Below are 15,029 nucleotides of genomic sequence, written 5' to 3'. Positions count from 1 at the left end.
ACAGAGCACACAAAACCAGCCGGGCAAGGGGCAAGCGCCAGGGACCTTGGTACCAAGGAGCCCAGGCCGAACGGAACGGCTGGGGCCCGGCCGGGATGTGGGGTAGATTCAGTCATGTGTCAGGCTCGTGCCCCGGAAATGCCAGCACTTCCTCATTCGCGGGGAGGGCAGAGGGGCAGCTGTGTCGTACTGCGAACTAGGATTGCACTGTGCAGCATTCTCACTCCAGAGAAGGCACTCACCCTAATAATGGCCTCTCGCATATCGGCAGAGATGCCCCCTCTTTCAACTGTGAAACAGTTTTTTGGCAGAACTAGACTGGTCCTTGCAGACCAGGCCGCGGCGCAAGCCCCCTACCTCTCAGAGGGCCTAATTTCAGCCCAGCGCATCAGGGATGTGCGACTCTCGCTGTCGCAGTGAAAAATAATATGTCATACGTGCAGCTAATGTTGGGCACTTGAAATTAACTTTGTTTCAAACCTTACTGCGAACGAGGCCTTTCACATAAATACCTTAATCTGTGCGCCCCCCTGCAGCTGAAGAGTTAATGAAAAACCATTATGAGCTTTGACTGATGAACCATACTTACAACTACAGGACACTGCTGATTTCAAAGCTACATATAACAAACTGCACCCAGTACCACACCACAACAGTCTACCTCCAATAGGTATTCCTTATTCTTGTCAGTAGAGCTCTGCCTTTATCAAGATTTGTGTCCTGTGTCTTCATTTCAAGTACCAAAGAAGATAAATGGAAAGGCAACAATAAGAGTTCTTGCAGTAACCACCTTTGTGGCTTGCTTACCTACCTTCTCATAGTGGTTGGTGTACGGTGAGCAGGGCCACTGCTATTCTGTGGCCACTGCGTTTTTACCATAATTATGGGCTTGCCACTTAATCCATCACCTGCTGCATAATTTGCAGATTTCAACAAAATTTGTTTCCAGCTCGCACCGATCAAAAGTTACTAAAAATACGGTGATGCATGTTGCTGTGCAGTGGCAGCACTTTACAAAGGGTGACTGTTCACCTTTCAGTTGCGTCTTTTTGTATTTGGGTGTTAAACTAGTACCAATAGTTCGAAACCTTTAGCCAGAGAGTATTAATGTCTAGAAAAAAATCAAAATAATGAACTGATACCATCACATAAAGTGCCACATTATGCTGCATAATATGTATAGTCTTGCTGCTTGATTTTGTAAACCCTGCTGCATAATTTGGCCCTACCTTGCTGCATAATTCCGGTGGCCCTGGCTATGGGTTGGGCCTCTCCTCAACTGATCCAATATGTTCCTTAATACTAACCACATTCTGCGGGGAGGCCTCATCCTTTTGCCACTGCTGCAGACCTAGGCATACATAACACAGCACAACAAAACATAACACGTAACATGGGCCAATACTTTTAACGAGCACAGATTTTGCTTTGCTGTTTTGGAAAGTGGGAAATATTTTATTTTTCCCCTTTTCAATAAAAGTAAAGGTTGGAGTTCTGGAAAAACACATTCTCATTGTAAAGACCCACACAGACTAGAAGCCACAGAAAGTTCGCCTTTCTCATTTGCATTATTATTGGAAGTGAACTGTAGTGTCACAGTTTGTCATGTACAGTAAATCAAAAATGTTCAAATATTTACAAAATAATGAGCACAGCACATCCCTGCAACCTAATTCATTATCCAAATAGAAGCAAAATATGGTTTATATAACAAAGTCAAAAAGACTAGGAAAGACACAATATAAAAGCACATACATGTAGAGTAGTGTATTGTAGCATTTGTATAGCGCTTAACTACCCCATGTGGAGTGCTGAAGCGCGTATCCATACAATTAGCATGTTTCACCATGTGGGTTTGTGATTGGAAGTGTGTTATCCTCGGTTTAAGTGTGGAAAATGTTTCCCTGTCATGTGTTATGACCACGGAGGTGCAGTTATCATGTTATTGGACACTGTGCATAGCAGTGTTATGGATGACGATGAGTAAGATAAATGCACTTTTTTTTTTTTTAATAGTTTGTGGTATGCTGACAGCTTATATTAGCTCTGCAGCTAGTTTTGTTCTGTTGGTATGTTTTAGGTCTGGCACTAGCCAAGACATTTTGATTTTCCTAAAATATATGTATAATGCACTTACTTATAGGGGCTTTCAGTCAGCCCTTTTCATTCATCGGTCTATTATTGTGCCATTCATATTTTTGTTCTGCCCACTACGTATACTGCATGGGTCTGTGGGTCAATCCACTCCAACCATTGGCTATCTTCACTTTGAGTGACAACATTCTGCTCTTTCACTAGAGGCACATCTGCACCCCATGCAGCACCTTCAATGCCAGGGACTACTACAGCAGTGCATGCTTTTTGAGACCAAAGAGAATTTTTGCTTTTAACCATTTTTAGGGTCGAGTCTGCGTTTCATGCGCTCGCGCATGCGTATCGCAGCAAGATGCTTTAGGGTTTAGAAAAGGGCTCGGAGCCCTGTCGACGTCACGTCAGTGTTTTTAATTGGTTAGTGGACTTGCCTATTAACATCTGCTTGCTTTCATTAGTCGAAGGCATGCATACGTCATGCCTTTTCCGGTGCCTAACCCTCCTTGAGCGCATCGACTAAGTACAGAAAACATGCAAGGCTCGCTGTTTTCTGTCCCGCTCGTGGACTACTTTTTCTCTAATTTACTAGCCCGATTTGGCTTGGTAGAAGTCGAGCGCTTTACATAGTTAAATGCACTTTTTCGGCTTACGTACATAAATGCACTTTTGCCGATAGGTGAAAAGTCGGGTTAGGAGTTTACAACGCAATCAGCTCTAACATGAGCAAACGCGAGACCCGTTGCATTGCAAATGCTTGTTTTAAATTGGCTCCAGTGCTCCACCATTCCTCATACAGGACTTTGCAAAAGATGAAGTCGTGCCCTGATGGGTGGTACTAAGAGACCGTGGAGGGAAGATGTTCTCAGCGCAGAAATAGGCAAAATATTGATCAGGGCACTGTAGGCAGGGCTCTGCATCCTCCTGTGCCCACTGACATGGTCCAAACAGCCTTTCATGACAGCAAAATATGGGGCAGACGTGGGGGGAAGGGATGTCAGCTTGGAGGGTGGGGGGAGTCACTGCAGGACATCACTGTATCCGCGGTACTATTCACACGGATGTCAGTGAAGAGGATATCACTCAGTGGTAACATGGGAGGTTAGAGGGGTGAGAAAGAGGGGTGAGAATGAGGGGAAACTTGGGGACACTAATATCATTATTTTAAAACATTTCCGTTGTGCTTTGTGGCGAGTGAATTTTTGCTGTGTTGTAAACCCCTTGGTAGTTGATGATATTGTACCCATGACGTCTTCCTCCACCTGCGTGTCCACACTGTGAATCACCGAGTGCTTAAGGCTCTTTGCACCGAAGCCCAGAGAACGCCCTGAGTCTGCCCTTTAATGAAAAGGAAGCGATTATAATCCGACACGGCGAACACCTGGTTGCCTCCAAGAAGAAGACATCGGCCTGTCCAAACAGGCAGTGGGCCTACTGTTGGGTGGGACCCTCCTAACCTGGCTGCTGGTCAGGCAGCAGTCCAGCCACTGTCGCACCTGTGACCAGGAAATTCAACTGCATTCGGGAGTTGTGTTAAAAGGGTGGACACTGTTGAACCAGACATTGTTCCCAACGAGGGGACCTGACTGAACAGATACTGATTCTACCGTGGGGGGAGAAGCTTCCTGGGAGAGCTTCCTAGGACCCATGCTAAATAGTTAACAATTATTTTACCTATCCAGACTTGTTGAGGCATATTCCTTTGCAGTTGAATTTCCCCCAAAACATTCTTTGTCCAAGAAAATGATAGCCCTAAAAAAGCTTCATATTCTGCTTGCAGCAATGCTTTGGAGGTGACCTGCCTTCATCACATGCAATGGCTACCAAATTTTCAAAATGTGAAAACAGCTTATTTTGCACATTGACCCTCTTATGCTGGCATTTTCAAAATGTGCACAGCTTGATGTCACATCGCGGTACTAATGTTACAATTATTATTACATATTGGTAATTTGATTTTTAGAGCGCAAACTGTCACCCTCAACAGTATCTTTTACACAACTGAGTGTACAATAAAACACAGTTGTCCCCAAGCTTATACAGTGAATTATATCCATATAAACAACTTTTGCCACCAGATGGCTGTTAGCAGCAAAACAAATCTTAGACACATAATACACAACCAAATAAAGCCTAAAAGATGGCTATATTATAATATACAGAATTCTATATAGAGTTGAATAAAGACAAATAATGCTCAAGCAAACTAGTACTTTGTTTATACTGACTGTCCAAAAAAACACTATAGAGGCACAGTATTGAGGTCATATGCGGATCTGTCCTGCAGCATGTGCTGTCATCTAATTTCATCGTTTTCACAGAGAACTTGATGACAATTCTTTCAAAAAGCTGTATGTCGAACATATTAGATCTGTGAGCCCATTCACCCATTGAAGACAAGACTTAAGGTCTCACAGTTATTTTCTTATTAAATGAAAATTAATGTCTACAGGACTCACAGTGTCTCCATACACGCCCTCTGATTCTAAGATCAATTCTTGACACATGATAGTTTTGATCCTGGGTACCAGTCCTCCATGCCGTTTCAGAATGCATGTGACAAAAGTGAAATCACGAGAGGTAACATCTAGTATCATTCTATTTCCTAGCAGTGTGACATGGTGAGCTATCCTCCCCTTACCATGGTTTTGTACCATGAAAAGGGTTGCAGATTTTTCTTTGTGGCATAGGAAAACTTTGTGTGTGGAGTAAATCTTCACATATGATTGCTCATATACAATTTAAACCATCTACCGCTGTCCATGTCTGAGGGATGTGAGTGCTCATTAATAAATACAACGATATTGTACCGGAATAAGTAAACCCTCTGCTCTAGACAAGAGACTGGCTCTTGTTATCAGGGTGACCCAATCAGTGCACAGGTCATTGAAGAATGATCCTAACAACCTCTGCCTGAACTCCCTGCTACCATACCTGGCAGAAGTCGTGGAAAAGCTAGTTTTCACCCGTTTGCAACCATTCGTGGAATCTAATAACTTGCTTCATTCTCTCCTAGCAGCTTTCAGAGCAAGGCACAGCACAGAATTGGTTGTTGTGTCAATACTCGCTGGCCTTTGATTGTTGGTTGACAGCAAATATACTGGTTTATTAGTCCTGCTGGACAAAACAAAAAAGGAAAGAAAGAAAAGTTCTTTCCTCAGTCCAGGAGGTTAAAACACATTTTAAGATTCAGCCCAGCCTCTTGGCTTTCACGTAAGATGTGATTACTCTGCCACAGCAATAAAACACAATACAAAATAGTTAATCGGCATGAGAAGGCCAACATGTTTTGCCAAAGTAAATGCATCAATACATGCAGAAATGAATTAAATATTCATTGTGTGCGTTGTCTTACCAGGCTGGTTTCTTGGCAATGCCCAGCGTTTCTATGCACTGTCTGTGCTCTGTGGCATTTCCCCAAGAATGTGACAGAGTTTTGTCACAAGCTGTTTTTAGGTGTGTGTTTTGACAACACCGTTGATAAATTACTTAAAACGTACAATATAAATAGAGTGGGCTTTGGATGAGCAAATTTAAAACTATTAGCTTTCATTGATCAGCCACTTTAAGCCATTGGCTCGTTGCTGCGTCAGTCACATCTTGACTCAGCCATGGAATAATCGTCTCTCACCTGATGCGTCTGGCTATTTGGGTATATTTTTCTGATTCGCTGGAGAGGTTGCATTAAACTGCACAAGGGCTATTTTACAGCCGTAGCCCTTTCTGTTCTCTCCTACTGGCCTTAATGCGCTTATGCTGCATACATTAGCACATTAAACATAGACCTTTTGATTTTGCCGATTTTTTTTAGTTTCGTTGTAATGGATGGAACTTTAGGAGTCATATTCGTTGTGCACTAGTGGGACAGCAAGTCAATTTTCACACTGTTCCTGTTTTACGAATTTGTTGTGACCTAAGCATTTATTTGTAAATGTAATTGTTTATAAAATGCTTGATCACCCATTGGCATCATGACACTAGAGCCATGTAGGGATAAAAAAAGGTTAAGAGGACAAGGCAAGAGACCAGGAGCCGCATTTATACGAAAAGACGTGAAAGTTGGCAGTCTGATGCACGTCAAGTGGAGGGCATTCCAAAGTTTAGGACTTGGAAGCCCAAAGAACTGCCTATGTGTTTTTCCTTCCTGGATCAGGTGACCTTCTGTAGCATGGCTGAGCCAGACGGAAGTTTTTTTGGTGCAAATATGAGAAAAGTAACTTGGAGAGTAGTTTGTGGTCCTAATGCTTTGCTTTATGCAGTGCTTAGTATGGAAAAGAATGTGTGCCAATGCCAAAAGCTCTGCTCATAAGACCGCAGCGGGTGCTTTTAAATGTCACCACACCAAATACCAAGCTCTGTAGTCTTCAATTCACTTAAGGCTACTTTAATCCACTACCAGCCACTCCCTGCACCTTTATCTAATTTATGCAGGTTCCTGTTTTCTCCTTTTGTGAAGTTTCCCATCTTTCCTTCTCCACTTTGTGTGTCTTTTCCTCTCTGTAGTGTGTTGTAGAAAAATAAGTGCTGGTCCCCAAAAATGAATGGCAGTGCCCCTCACTGACAACCCTATAACCACTGGCTCAAATTAAGGACTGCCTTTATGTATCAGGCAGGGTACATTAAAATGGATCTCAGCTTGGACTCTGAAGTTTAGAAATGCAAGAAGCCGGAAGCTCCAGGTAGATTGTATGTTAGTAGTTCAAAGGAGAGAGGACCAATGCACACACCACCAGGCGTGGAATGTAGAAGGAAGAAAGGGAAAATAATTTCTGAGCATATATGGAGTGAGAAGGTTTGAAAACCATAGTTTACAGATCTAGTGATCAAAGGACAGGCTGTCATCGATCCAGATGCTAATTATTTTAACTTAGAGAGCAGAGAAAAATATGGTGAGCCCCTCCTGAGAAAGAGTAGACCATTAGGGGGCAACTTGATGGTTCTCCACCAACAAAAAAGACATTCTGTTACGTCCCTTTTCATTATTGGCCATCCAGCAGTGAACTGCCTGCCACCAAGTAGTTTCTTAGCACATTACCCAGAGCATCAGATTTCTATTTAAAGGATAGCAGGAGTTTAGTTTTATTGACATATGATACTACATGGAAGCCAAAACTCCTAATAATCTCTCCCAGAGGCTGCATATAGATATAAAACAAAAGAGGCAAGAGGGGTTGGCTGAACTGCACCATTCCCCTTTTACCTCCACTTGTGCTGGAATTTAAAGCTTCTGCTGTTTTGAGCAAGGCCCCTACCTAACTACCCACTCCACATCTCCCTGATACATGACTGATGCTACATATAAACAATTGTAGCTAGTTGTCGCGAAACACCACTTGAAATCACCAGATTGCAATAATTATGCTGTAAAATGCACTGTTGCTTATGAAAGTGTAGCGTTTGCTAGGGCTCTGAAAACGCATGCGCTGAAGGTGGCCAGATGGACCCAGTGTTGGTCAGTGGAGAGCATCCCAAGAGAATCCAACTGAAGTACCAAAAATACAGCAACATTGGCAATACTAACCAGTAGCAGCGTTCCGCTGCCCCGCACTCACCCTACCCCTACCCCAAAGGCTGTCACCCAGGTACTGCGCCTCTGGCAGGGTTAACTCTGAGGGGGGATATAGCAGAGCTCCTGAAATGGGTGCACCGCAAAGGAGCAGTTACCAAGGAGAAGGACACAGACACATTTGTATTTGTTTTTAGGCGCGAGGAGATTAAGCGATTTGCCCAGAATCACAGTATGTTGAGCTGACACCCAGATTGAAACCAGTTCCCTATTTCCAAAGTCTTCACACCAAAGCTGTGCTAAGGGGCAACAGTGGGATCCTCCCAATAAAAAGGGTGAATAGTTGCGGCAGTAATGGTGCACTTGCTGAACCGTCACCCACCCTTATTTCTCCCGGTTGAGGCATGATTTTGGCGGACACTTCAGGAGTAGCACAGGTGCACACTTCCCTCATAAACTTTCCAGATAGGCATATTATCGCAAGCATCTGTTACATTAAGTGAGAGAAGCATGCACCGCTGCTGAGTGTATTTTGCCTGTCTTGTTCCTAGGAAAGGCTGCCAGGCTGTAGTCAGTGCCCTGAGGGGCATATTTACAAGAAAGTGATGCACTGGTCCAGATGCGCCACTTTTGTTGCGTCGCCCTCGCCCCACCTAACAACACCATGGTTGTGCTGTATTTACAATAAGGTGCACCATTGCAGTCGTTACCACAAAAGCGTCAGAATTTTTGACTCTGTTGTGACGCTTTGCTGCACTAGCGTCAATAATTTTGATGTTAATGCAGCAAAACACAGGGAGGCCCATTGATTTTAATGGGCGCATCATTTTAATGTCTGCCTTAAGCAGGCGTTACAAATGATGGAAAGAATGGCGCAATGAAATCTTGTAAATTTCACTGCGCCATTTATTCGGCCTCCCTGAGTTGGAACATCCCCCTTGCATACCATATGCCTGCCGCAGGCATAATGTGGCGCAAGGGGTTGAAAAATGATGCAATGCATGCATTGCGCCACTTTGTAAATCTGGCGCTGGGGAAAGACCACCTTAGCGCTGCCTTAGTGTAAAACAAATGACACTGTGGTGGCGCTAAGGTGGCACAAGTGGCTTGTAAATATGCTCCTAAATGTTTTGTGTGACATGTACATTTGAAAGGTGTGCCATGGTGACACTTTAAAATAGCTTTGCACGTTACAAAAGCTACAAATATTACCTTTGCAAATGCTTGTTTCTGGATGCCTTCATTTTCCCTACATGAAGGGTGCCTGCGTCCCATTGTATTTATGTGTGGAAGAGTGTAGAAGACGAAGCCTTGCAGTCTTCACTTCTCCCTTGCCTTGCTTTTGACAGGTTCTGGTATCTTGGTCTGTGGTGATATTCTCTGCTACCTGCAGAGTTACGTCTCATTTCTCGCACCTCTGTCCATGTTCATCCTTTCGTTTCTTTACACTTGCAGCTTATTGAATCTTTAACCTTACATCCTCTTATAGCCACATTTCATTACGCCATCAGCCATGTATCTCATTGCATCTTACTCATTTATTTTGCAGCTTAACATATGTTCCACCTTTGTTCTCATTGTATTTCCAACTTATTACACCTTTAAAGTAGCATTTTTGAAAATATCTCATTACTCTTTCAACAGCGCATCTCATTGTATTTGCACTCATTGCTCAAATCTCATTATATTTATTGCCTCATATCTCATGATACTCGTATCTCACTACACCCGCAAACTCACATCTTATACAAACACAAATTTCTACGTACGTATCTTATTACATTTTAGCTTTGCATTTCGTTATGCATACATCCCCTTGCACTCACAGCTCATTAGATTACATTTGCATTATATTATACCCTTTTCTATATGTTTTGCCCTTCATTTCGCCATTGAGTTTGAATCTCATTAAATCATCATCTCATTGCAACTTTAAACTCAAATCGTATTACAACTTTACAAGAGCATTTCATTACAGTTATCTCATTACACAACCATTGCAAACGAATGCCATTGCAGTTGAAACTCACTATACTTTCACCAGTTACACCTGCAGATAATTACACCTGCAGATAATTACACCGTAAACCTCACATCTTTTTACAAATGTATATTATTACATCTCTAATCAGTCTTTACATTACACTCTCATCTCACAACTTACTACCTCTTCTTCCCTGCTTCTTATCACACATGCAACTCCTTACACTTGCTTCTCATTACACTCTCAATCTTGTATTTTCTTAAATATCTCATTACATAGACATCTCTATTTATATGGGATAAAGTACCTCCTTTTGTATATTATAATGATATTGCAAGGCAATAAGGAGTTTAGTCACCACATACAGTAATGGAGTTCCTTTATAAGGTGACATAATTCTGAGGTGCAATATCCTTAAAATGTGTGGCAGAGGGTATTTTATTTCTTATAATATATGGTGACACCATCACCCTCCAAACAAACCACTTAGACCCATATTTATTCTTTTTTTTGCACCACATTTGCGTCATTGTTTGACACAAAAGCGCTACAGACTTACAAAATATAATTGTATTTTGTAAGTTTTCACAGCATTTGCGTCCAAAAGTGACACAAATGTGGTGCAAAAAAAGTATAAATGTGGGCCTTAAACCCTTGGAGTCCTGCTCAAACATATGAAAGAGTCAGTATGGTTGCCTACCCAAAGAATAAAGGGGAATCTAATTTTAAATTAAGCACATCAAAAAGAAGTTAGTAATTTGTTACAAAACATATTAGAATCCGTTTACTGCACTAATGCTCAGAATGTGTAGAGAATGCAGAGGGATTCTATTTTTCCTTGTGATAAAGGTCTCCTTTTTGCTGAGCACTTTGGCTACTGGCTTTGTCAGGAGGCAATATTACATTAAAACTCAACCGTAATAGGTCATTACACTTGAGTAGTAAAGCCATTTCATTTTTACAGGTGACTAGAAACACCACAAGTTTCCCTTAACAAGGAAATTAGAGACATGCTTTTATACAGGGATTGCATGCTCGTATGTATTATACTTATGCTTAGGAAGCTAACTGGGTCATGACACACAAAAACACTAATTCAAACTCCTCGCTCACACATTCAAAGCACTGCACAGCTTAGACCTTACCTACCAGAACAGTCACATCTCCTTCCACCAACCACCCAGACACCTTTGCTCTGTCAGACTCCTACTCGCACACATCACACACACACAACCAGGTCAGGAGGATGTTCTTTGTCTTACATCACTCCTGAAGTATGGAACAATCTCCCACTGCACATCAGAGCCTCCACCTCTCTTCTTAAATTCTGTAAGAAGCTGAAAACCTGGCTTTTTAATTAATGATCCTACCCTAGGCAGGGCTAGAAACACACCTGCTCAGCACCAGAATACCCTCGCAGGTGATAGTGCGCTTTACAAATACACACAACATAACATTTTAAAACACTGCGTATTGAGCTGATTACATTTCATTACATTTTCACCTATCTTGAAGTAGTGTTAAACTCTTTCAATTTAATTAGGTACATGTTTAGGTTTAATTATCATTGATCTTGCATCTCATTCTGACTACATGTCATTACACCTTTGATATTGCATGTGCATCTCTTTACGTCTCCAGTCTATCATCTCATTACATTTGCACCAAATACCACTTCCCCCCTTGAATCTCATTATACTTAGATCTCATTACAGTTTCAACCATGCAATACACCAGCATTCCACTAGAGGTCCAAACTTGCATCTCAGTTGTGCTCTCATGCTCAGGTGAAGTCAGCAGGTAAACCGGTATAGGTTAGAAATGAGTGAAGCAAATAGGGTGATACTCCAGAGTAAAATGAAGCCATTCCTGTATGTCTGAGTTTGAACTTGTGCTATTGAACCACATATAGTTGCCTTGTATGTTTCCATGACAGTTGTTTGGAACAAAAGGTGGATTAGGATAAAATAGATGTTCTGTATCTCGTTGCTGTTCAGATTGCACTTCAAGGACCTAATCTATTCCACCAATGATAAGCGGGTAGTGCAGCCCATCTTCCACTTGAAGCAGGTACTTAGTATCAAACGCGAGGACTTCAGGATATTCTGGCTCTTTGGACAAGATATGTTTTGTCATGCAAACAACTGGCGAACTTTCATGAGAGGTGCATATCTAAATATGTAAGAAGATGGTCTTCTGAAATATCTTACTGTTGGGACAAACATCAGAGTTGTACCTTTTAATGCACTCAGTGGACACTCTGGAATGTCCATATGACCAGCATGTTGAATGCTTCAAACCTGTTTTTCTTTTAGTGCATTCCGAATTGTTTTTTGAAATTGCATCTGAATATAAATCTTGATGTAACCCAATCTCTAAGTATACCTGTCTTGACCAAGCAAAGTGCCCTGGGAATCTGTCCTACACTTCATACTGGGACCCAAAACTCTCAGAGGTATTGCAGAATTTTCCTTCGCGTCAGGCCAGTCTTCACTAGGATGTTGTTGACATTTGTTTCACATGTGGGCCATCTGTGTGGCAATAGTTCACAGGAGCGAGGAGATAGGTAGCAGCACCGGGAGGAGACTTCAAAGTGCGGATCCTCCATGATGCACCTGACTGCTCTTTCAAGAGATTCAATATTCAATGACATTTCCTCTTTCCTTAACTAGGTCCGCGACATCCAATGAACTGGCCCTCTTAATTGCGCGCATGCAGAAGAATGCAGACGAGGTGGAGAGAAATATCCTGGAAACCCAGAATAAATTGAAAAAGGTAATCCTAGAAAGGAGACAACCAGCCTAGGTAGGTTGTGGCTCAACAACGTGCAAGAAGGATCCAGGTAATCTGGGATGGTATTTAGAAATACAGACCACCCTTCTCTTTCTCAGCCTCCTGAGAATGATGAATGATGGAACATTTGGCAAAAAGAAAAGCTATGCAAGTCCGATAACCAGTCCCCTCTCCAAGTACACCTTAAATATATTATCCAGACTCGCATACTCCAGAGTTTACCTGAAGAGAAAACAACATATTTGCCCTGAACACACAGATAGCTACTTACTCCGAGCAAACACAGAGTGGGGTTTCACCTGAAATAATGTTTTCCAAGATGAATTATGTGCACCTCAACTCCAACATTCAAAAGGGAGAGGCTGATTCCGAGGAGTATTTGAAACTTTAAGGTCCCCGCACCAACCTTACACAACTGTGTCATACATTTAGTGCATATCCTGCTTAGGATGAATCATTTGTATTTGTTGTTGATTTTATTCTCCCTACTGGTAAACCGAACCTTAAATCCTGTAATCTTGGAAATATTTTGCAGAAAGATGTCTTTCGCATGTGTCCATTCTTTTTGGAAGTGAATATTTCCAGATCAGAATTAGGCCAGTAATCACCTGTCCAGGTGACTCTGACCAGGAGTTAGAAGTGTCTTGCACTGGTCATCTAAGGACTGGTCTGTGCTTTCTGGCTTGCATACACATGTTCTTCATATCTTTTCCGGTAGGATGTTGAGAATTCCAAGCAGAAGAAATCCTTCCAGCACCAGCAAGAAAATGCACGATGCCTGAAGGAATCAGAGATCTTGCTGAAGGACCTCTTCCTTGATGTCGACAGGGCGAAGAGATTGAAGCACCCTCAAGGGCCAGAAATTGAAAATGAGTGAGTCAAGCAAAGTGACCTCTTTCTAGGGGCAAAGGCGGTAGCTTCTTGTTCAGATAAATTATTGGTTTTTTTGTATACTCAAAACTCCGTGCAAGTACCATTGCTTTCAGTAAGTAACTGGGATGCTCAAGGGCTGCAGTCATTGATCTTTGGTGACAGAACATAGATGGAACACATATTGGGAAAACACAAACCTAACATTTCATTGTTGACGTTTTGCATGGCACACAGCCATCTGCAGTTAGTATTCAAATTAATGGAAGCTCAGTAGGCCAAAGGGATTATGTAAAGCTTCTGAAAAGCTATGTCTCAAAGAACTGAGCAGGAGGAAAAGACAACATTAAATACGATAATACCTACAGAGCTTGAAAATTGGAAGAATCTCTAGTTCAAACACTATACCATGTGAGTGGTTGACTCCCCAACAAGCAGTGAACACATTGAACCAGATTTTGTGACAGTGGCACATCCCAGCAGCACTGGCAGAAGGCCTCCACACATCAGTATACAATAACATGGCTAAATTGATTCTAATATATTTCGAAGTATCTGAAAGGGTTCAAAAGAGGTAGGCATTTTTTTGCACTAGGAAATAAAAACAAAAACGTGCCTCGAACCTTTGAACACAGAATGACTCCCATTTACATATACGTCACTTGAGGGAAGGTCCCTGAAATCCCAGGAAGGAGCCCTCAGGATCGCCCTTCCTTTGCCTCTTCAGCTTGATGAGGAAATTGCAGAGTAAAACAAACACCAGAGGCCCCACCTCCTTTGCCAGTTATAAGTACTTGACACAGTAGGGGGTCTTTGTGTCTGCTTTTGTTCTTCTCATTCATTCCTCAATCTTCTCCAGATTATGGACCACTATGAAGCAGCCACATGATTGTGCTAACATTAAAAAACAATAGTGTGTGTGTGTGTGTGTATACATCTCCTAAGGTGTACAGAAGAGAAGATCTGTAATACAATGAAGAAAATGTACTCGCAGACCAAACCATGCAACGAACAACACAAACCAGGGGCTAGTTGAGAATGAATCCCATCTCCTTGATCGGTATGCTATGGACATGGAGAACATCTCAGGCTCAGGGTGGTTGTTTGGAGATTGAATGCTAGCTTGCTTCCCTTATGTTGATGATATTTATTCTTCTGCCAGCTACACAGAAAAGCTGGTACCAAATCTGGGAAACTATACAAAATATGAAACTGAAGTGTGCCCCCCCCCTCCTCCCCCCCCAAAACTGAGGCAAAACACTAAACGGAGAACCCTTAAGAGTTCTTAGAAATCATTAAGAACAGAAATTTCTAGTGACCCTAAAAGCCTTCCAAGAAAAGGCCTGTTTGTCCATTAAGTTGGAGGCCCATAGATCCATAGATCTGTTCTCTTGCAGTATATCCCACAGAGAATTGTCCTGACTTATTGTACACTAAGGCGGTCATTCTGACCCTGGCGGTCAAAGACCGCCAGGGCGGAGGACCGCGGGAGCACCGCCGACAGGCCGGCGATGCTCCAATGGGCATTCCGACCGCGGCGGTAAAGCCGCGGTCGGACCGGCAACACTGGCGGTCTCCCGCCAGTGTACCGCCGCCCCATTGAATCCTCCAAGGCGGCGCAGCTTGCTGCGCCGCCGAGGGGATTCCGACCCCCCCTACCGCCATCCAGATCCCGGCGGTCCGACCGCCGGGATCCGGATGGCGGTAGGGGGGGTCGCGGGGCCCCTGGGGGCCCCTGCAGTGCCCATGCCACTGGCATGGGCATTGCAGGGGCCCCCGTAAGAGGGC

The 15,029-nt window shown here is 42.8% G+C and overlaps 1 protein-coding gene across 1 annotated transcript in view; it reads left to right on the top strand.

The window, feature by feature from the left end:
* EVPL (envoplakin) overlaps positions 1-15,029 on the top strand; it is a 142,236-nt gene that overhangs the window by 29,176 nt on the left and 98,031 nt on the right. Inside the window, exons 2-3 of the mRNA XM_069200203.1 lie at positions 12,251-12,353; positions 13,090-13,244. Of these exons, the coding sequence (XP_069056304.1) occupies positions 12,251-12,353; positions 13,090-13,244 (258 nt within the window). The remainder of the gene's footprint in view (positions 1-12,250; positions 12,354-13,089; positions 13,245-15,029) is intronic.

The sequence above is a fragment of the Pleurodeles waltl genome, chromosome 7 (genome assembly GCF_031143425.1).
Source record: "Pleurodeles waltl isolate 20211129_DDA chromosome 7, aPleWal1.hap1.20221129, whole genome shotgun sequence".
Taxonomy (NCBI): domain Eukaryota; kingdom Metazoa; phylum Chordata; class Amphibia; order Caudata; family Salamandridae; genus Pleurodeles; species Pleurodeles waltl.
Note: the sequence above shows the minus strand (reverse complement) of the source record. Positions and strands in the feature narration are given on the sequence as shown.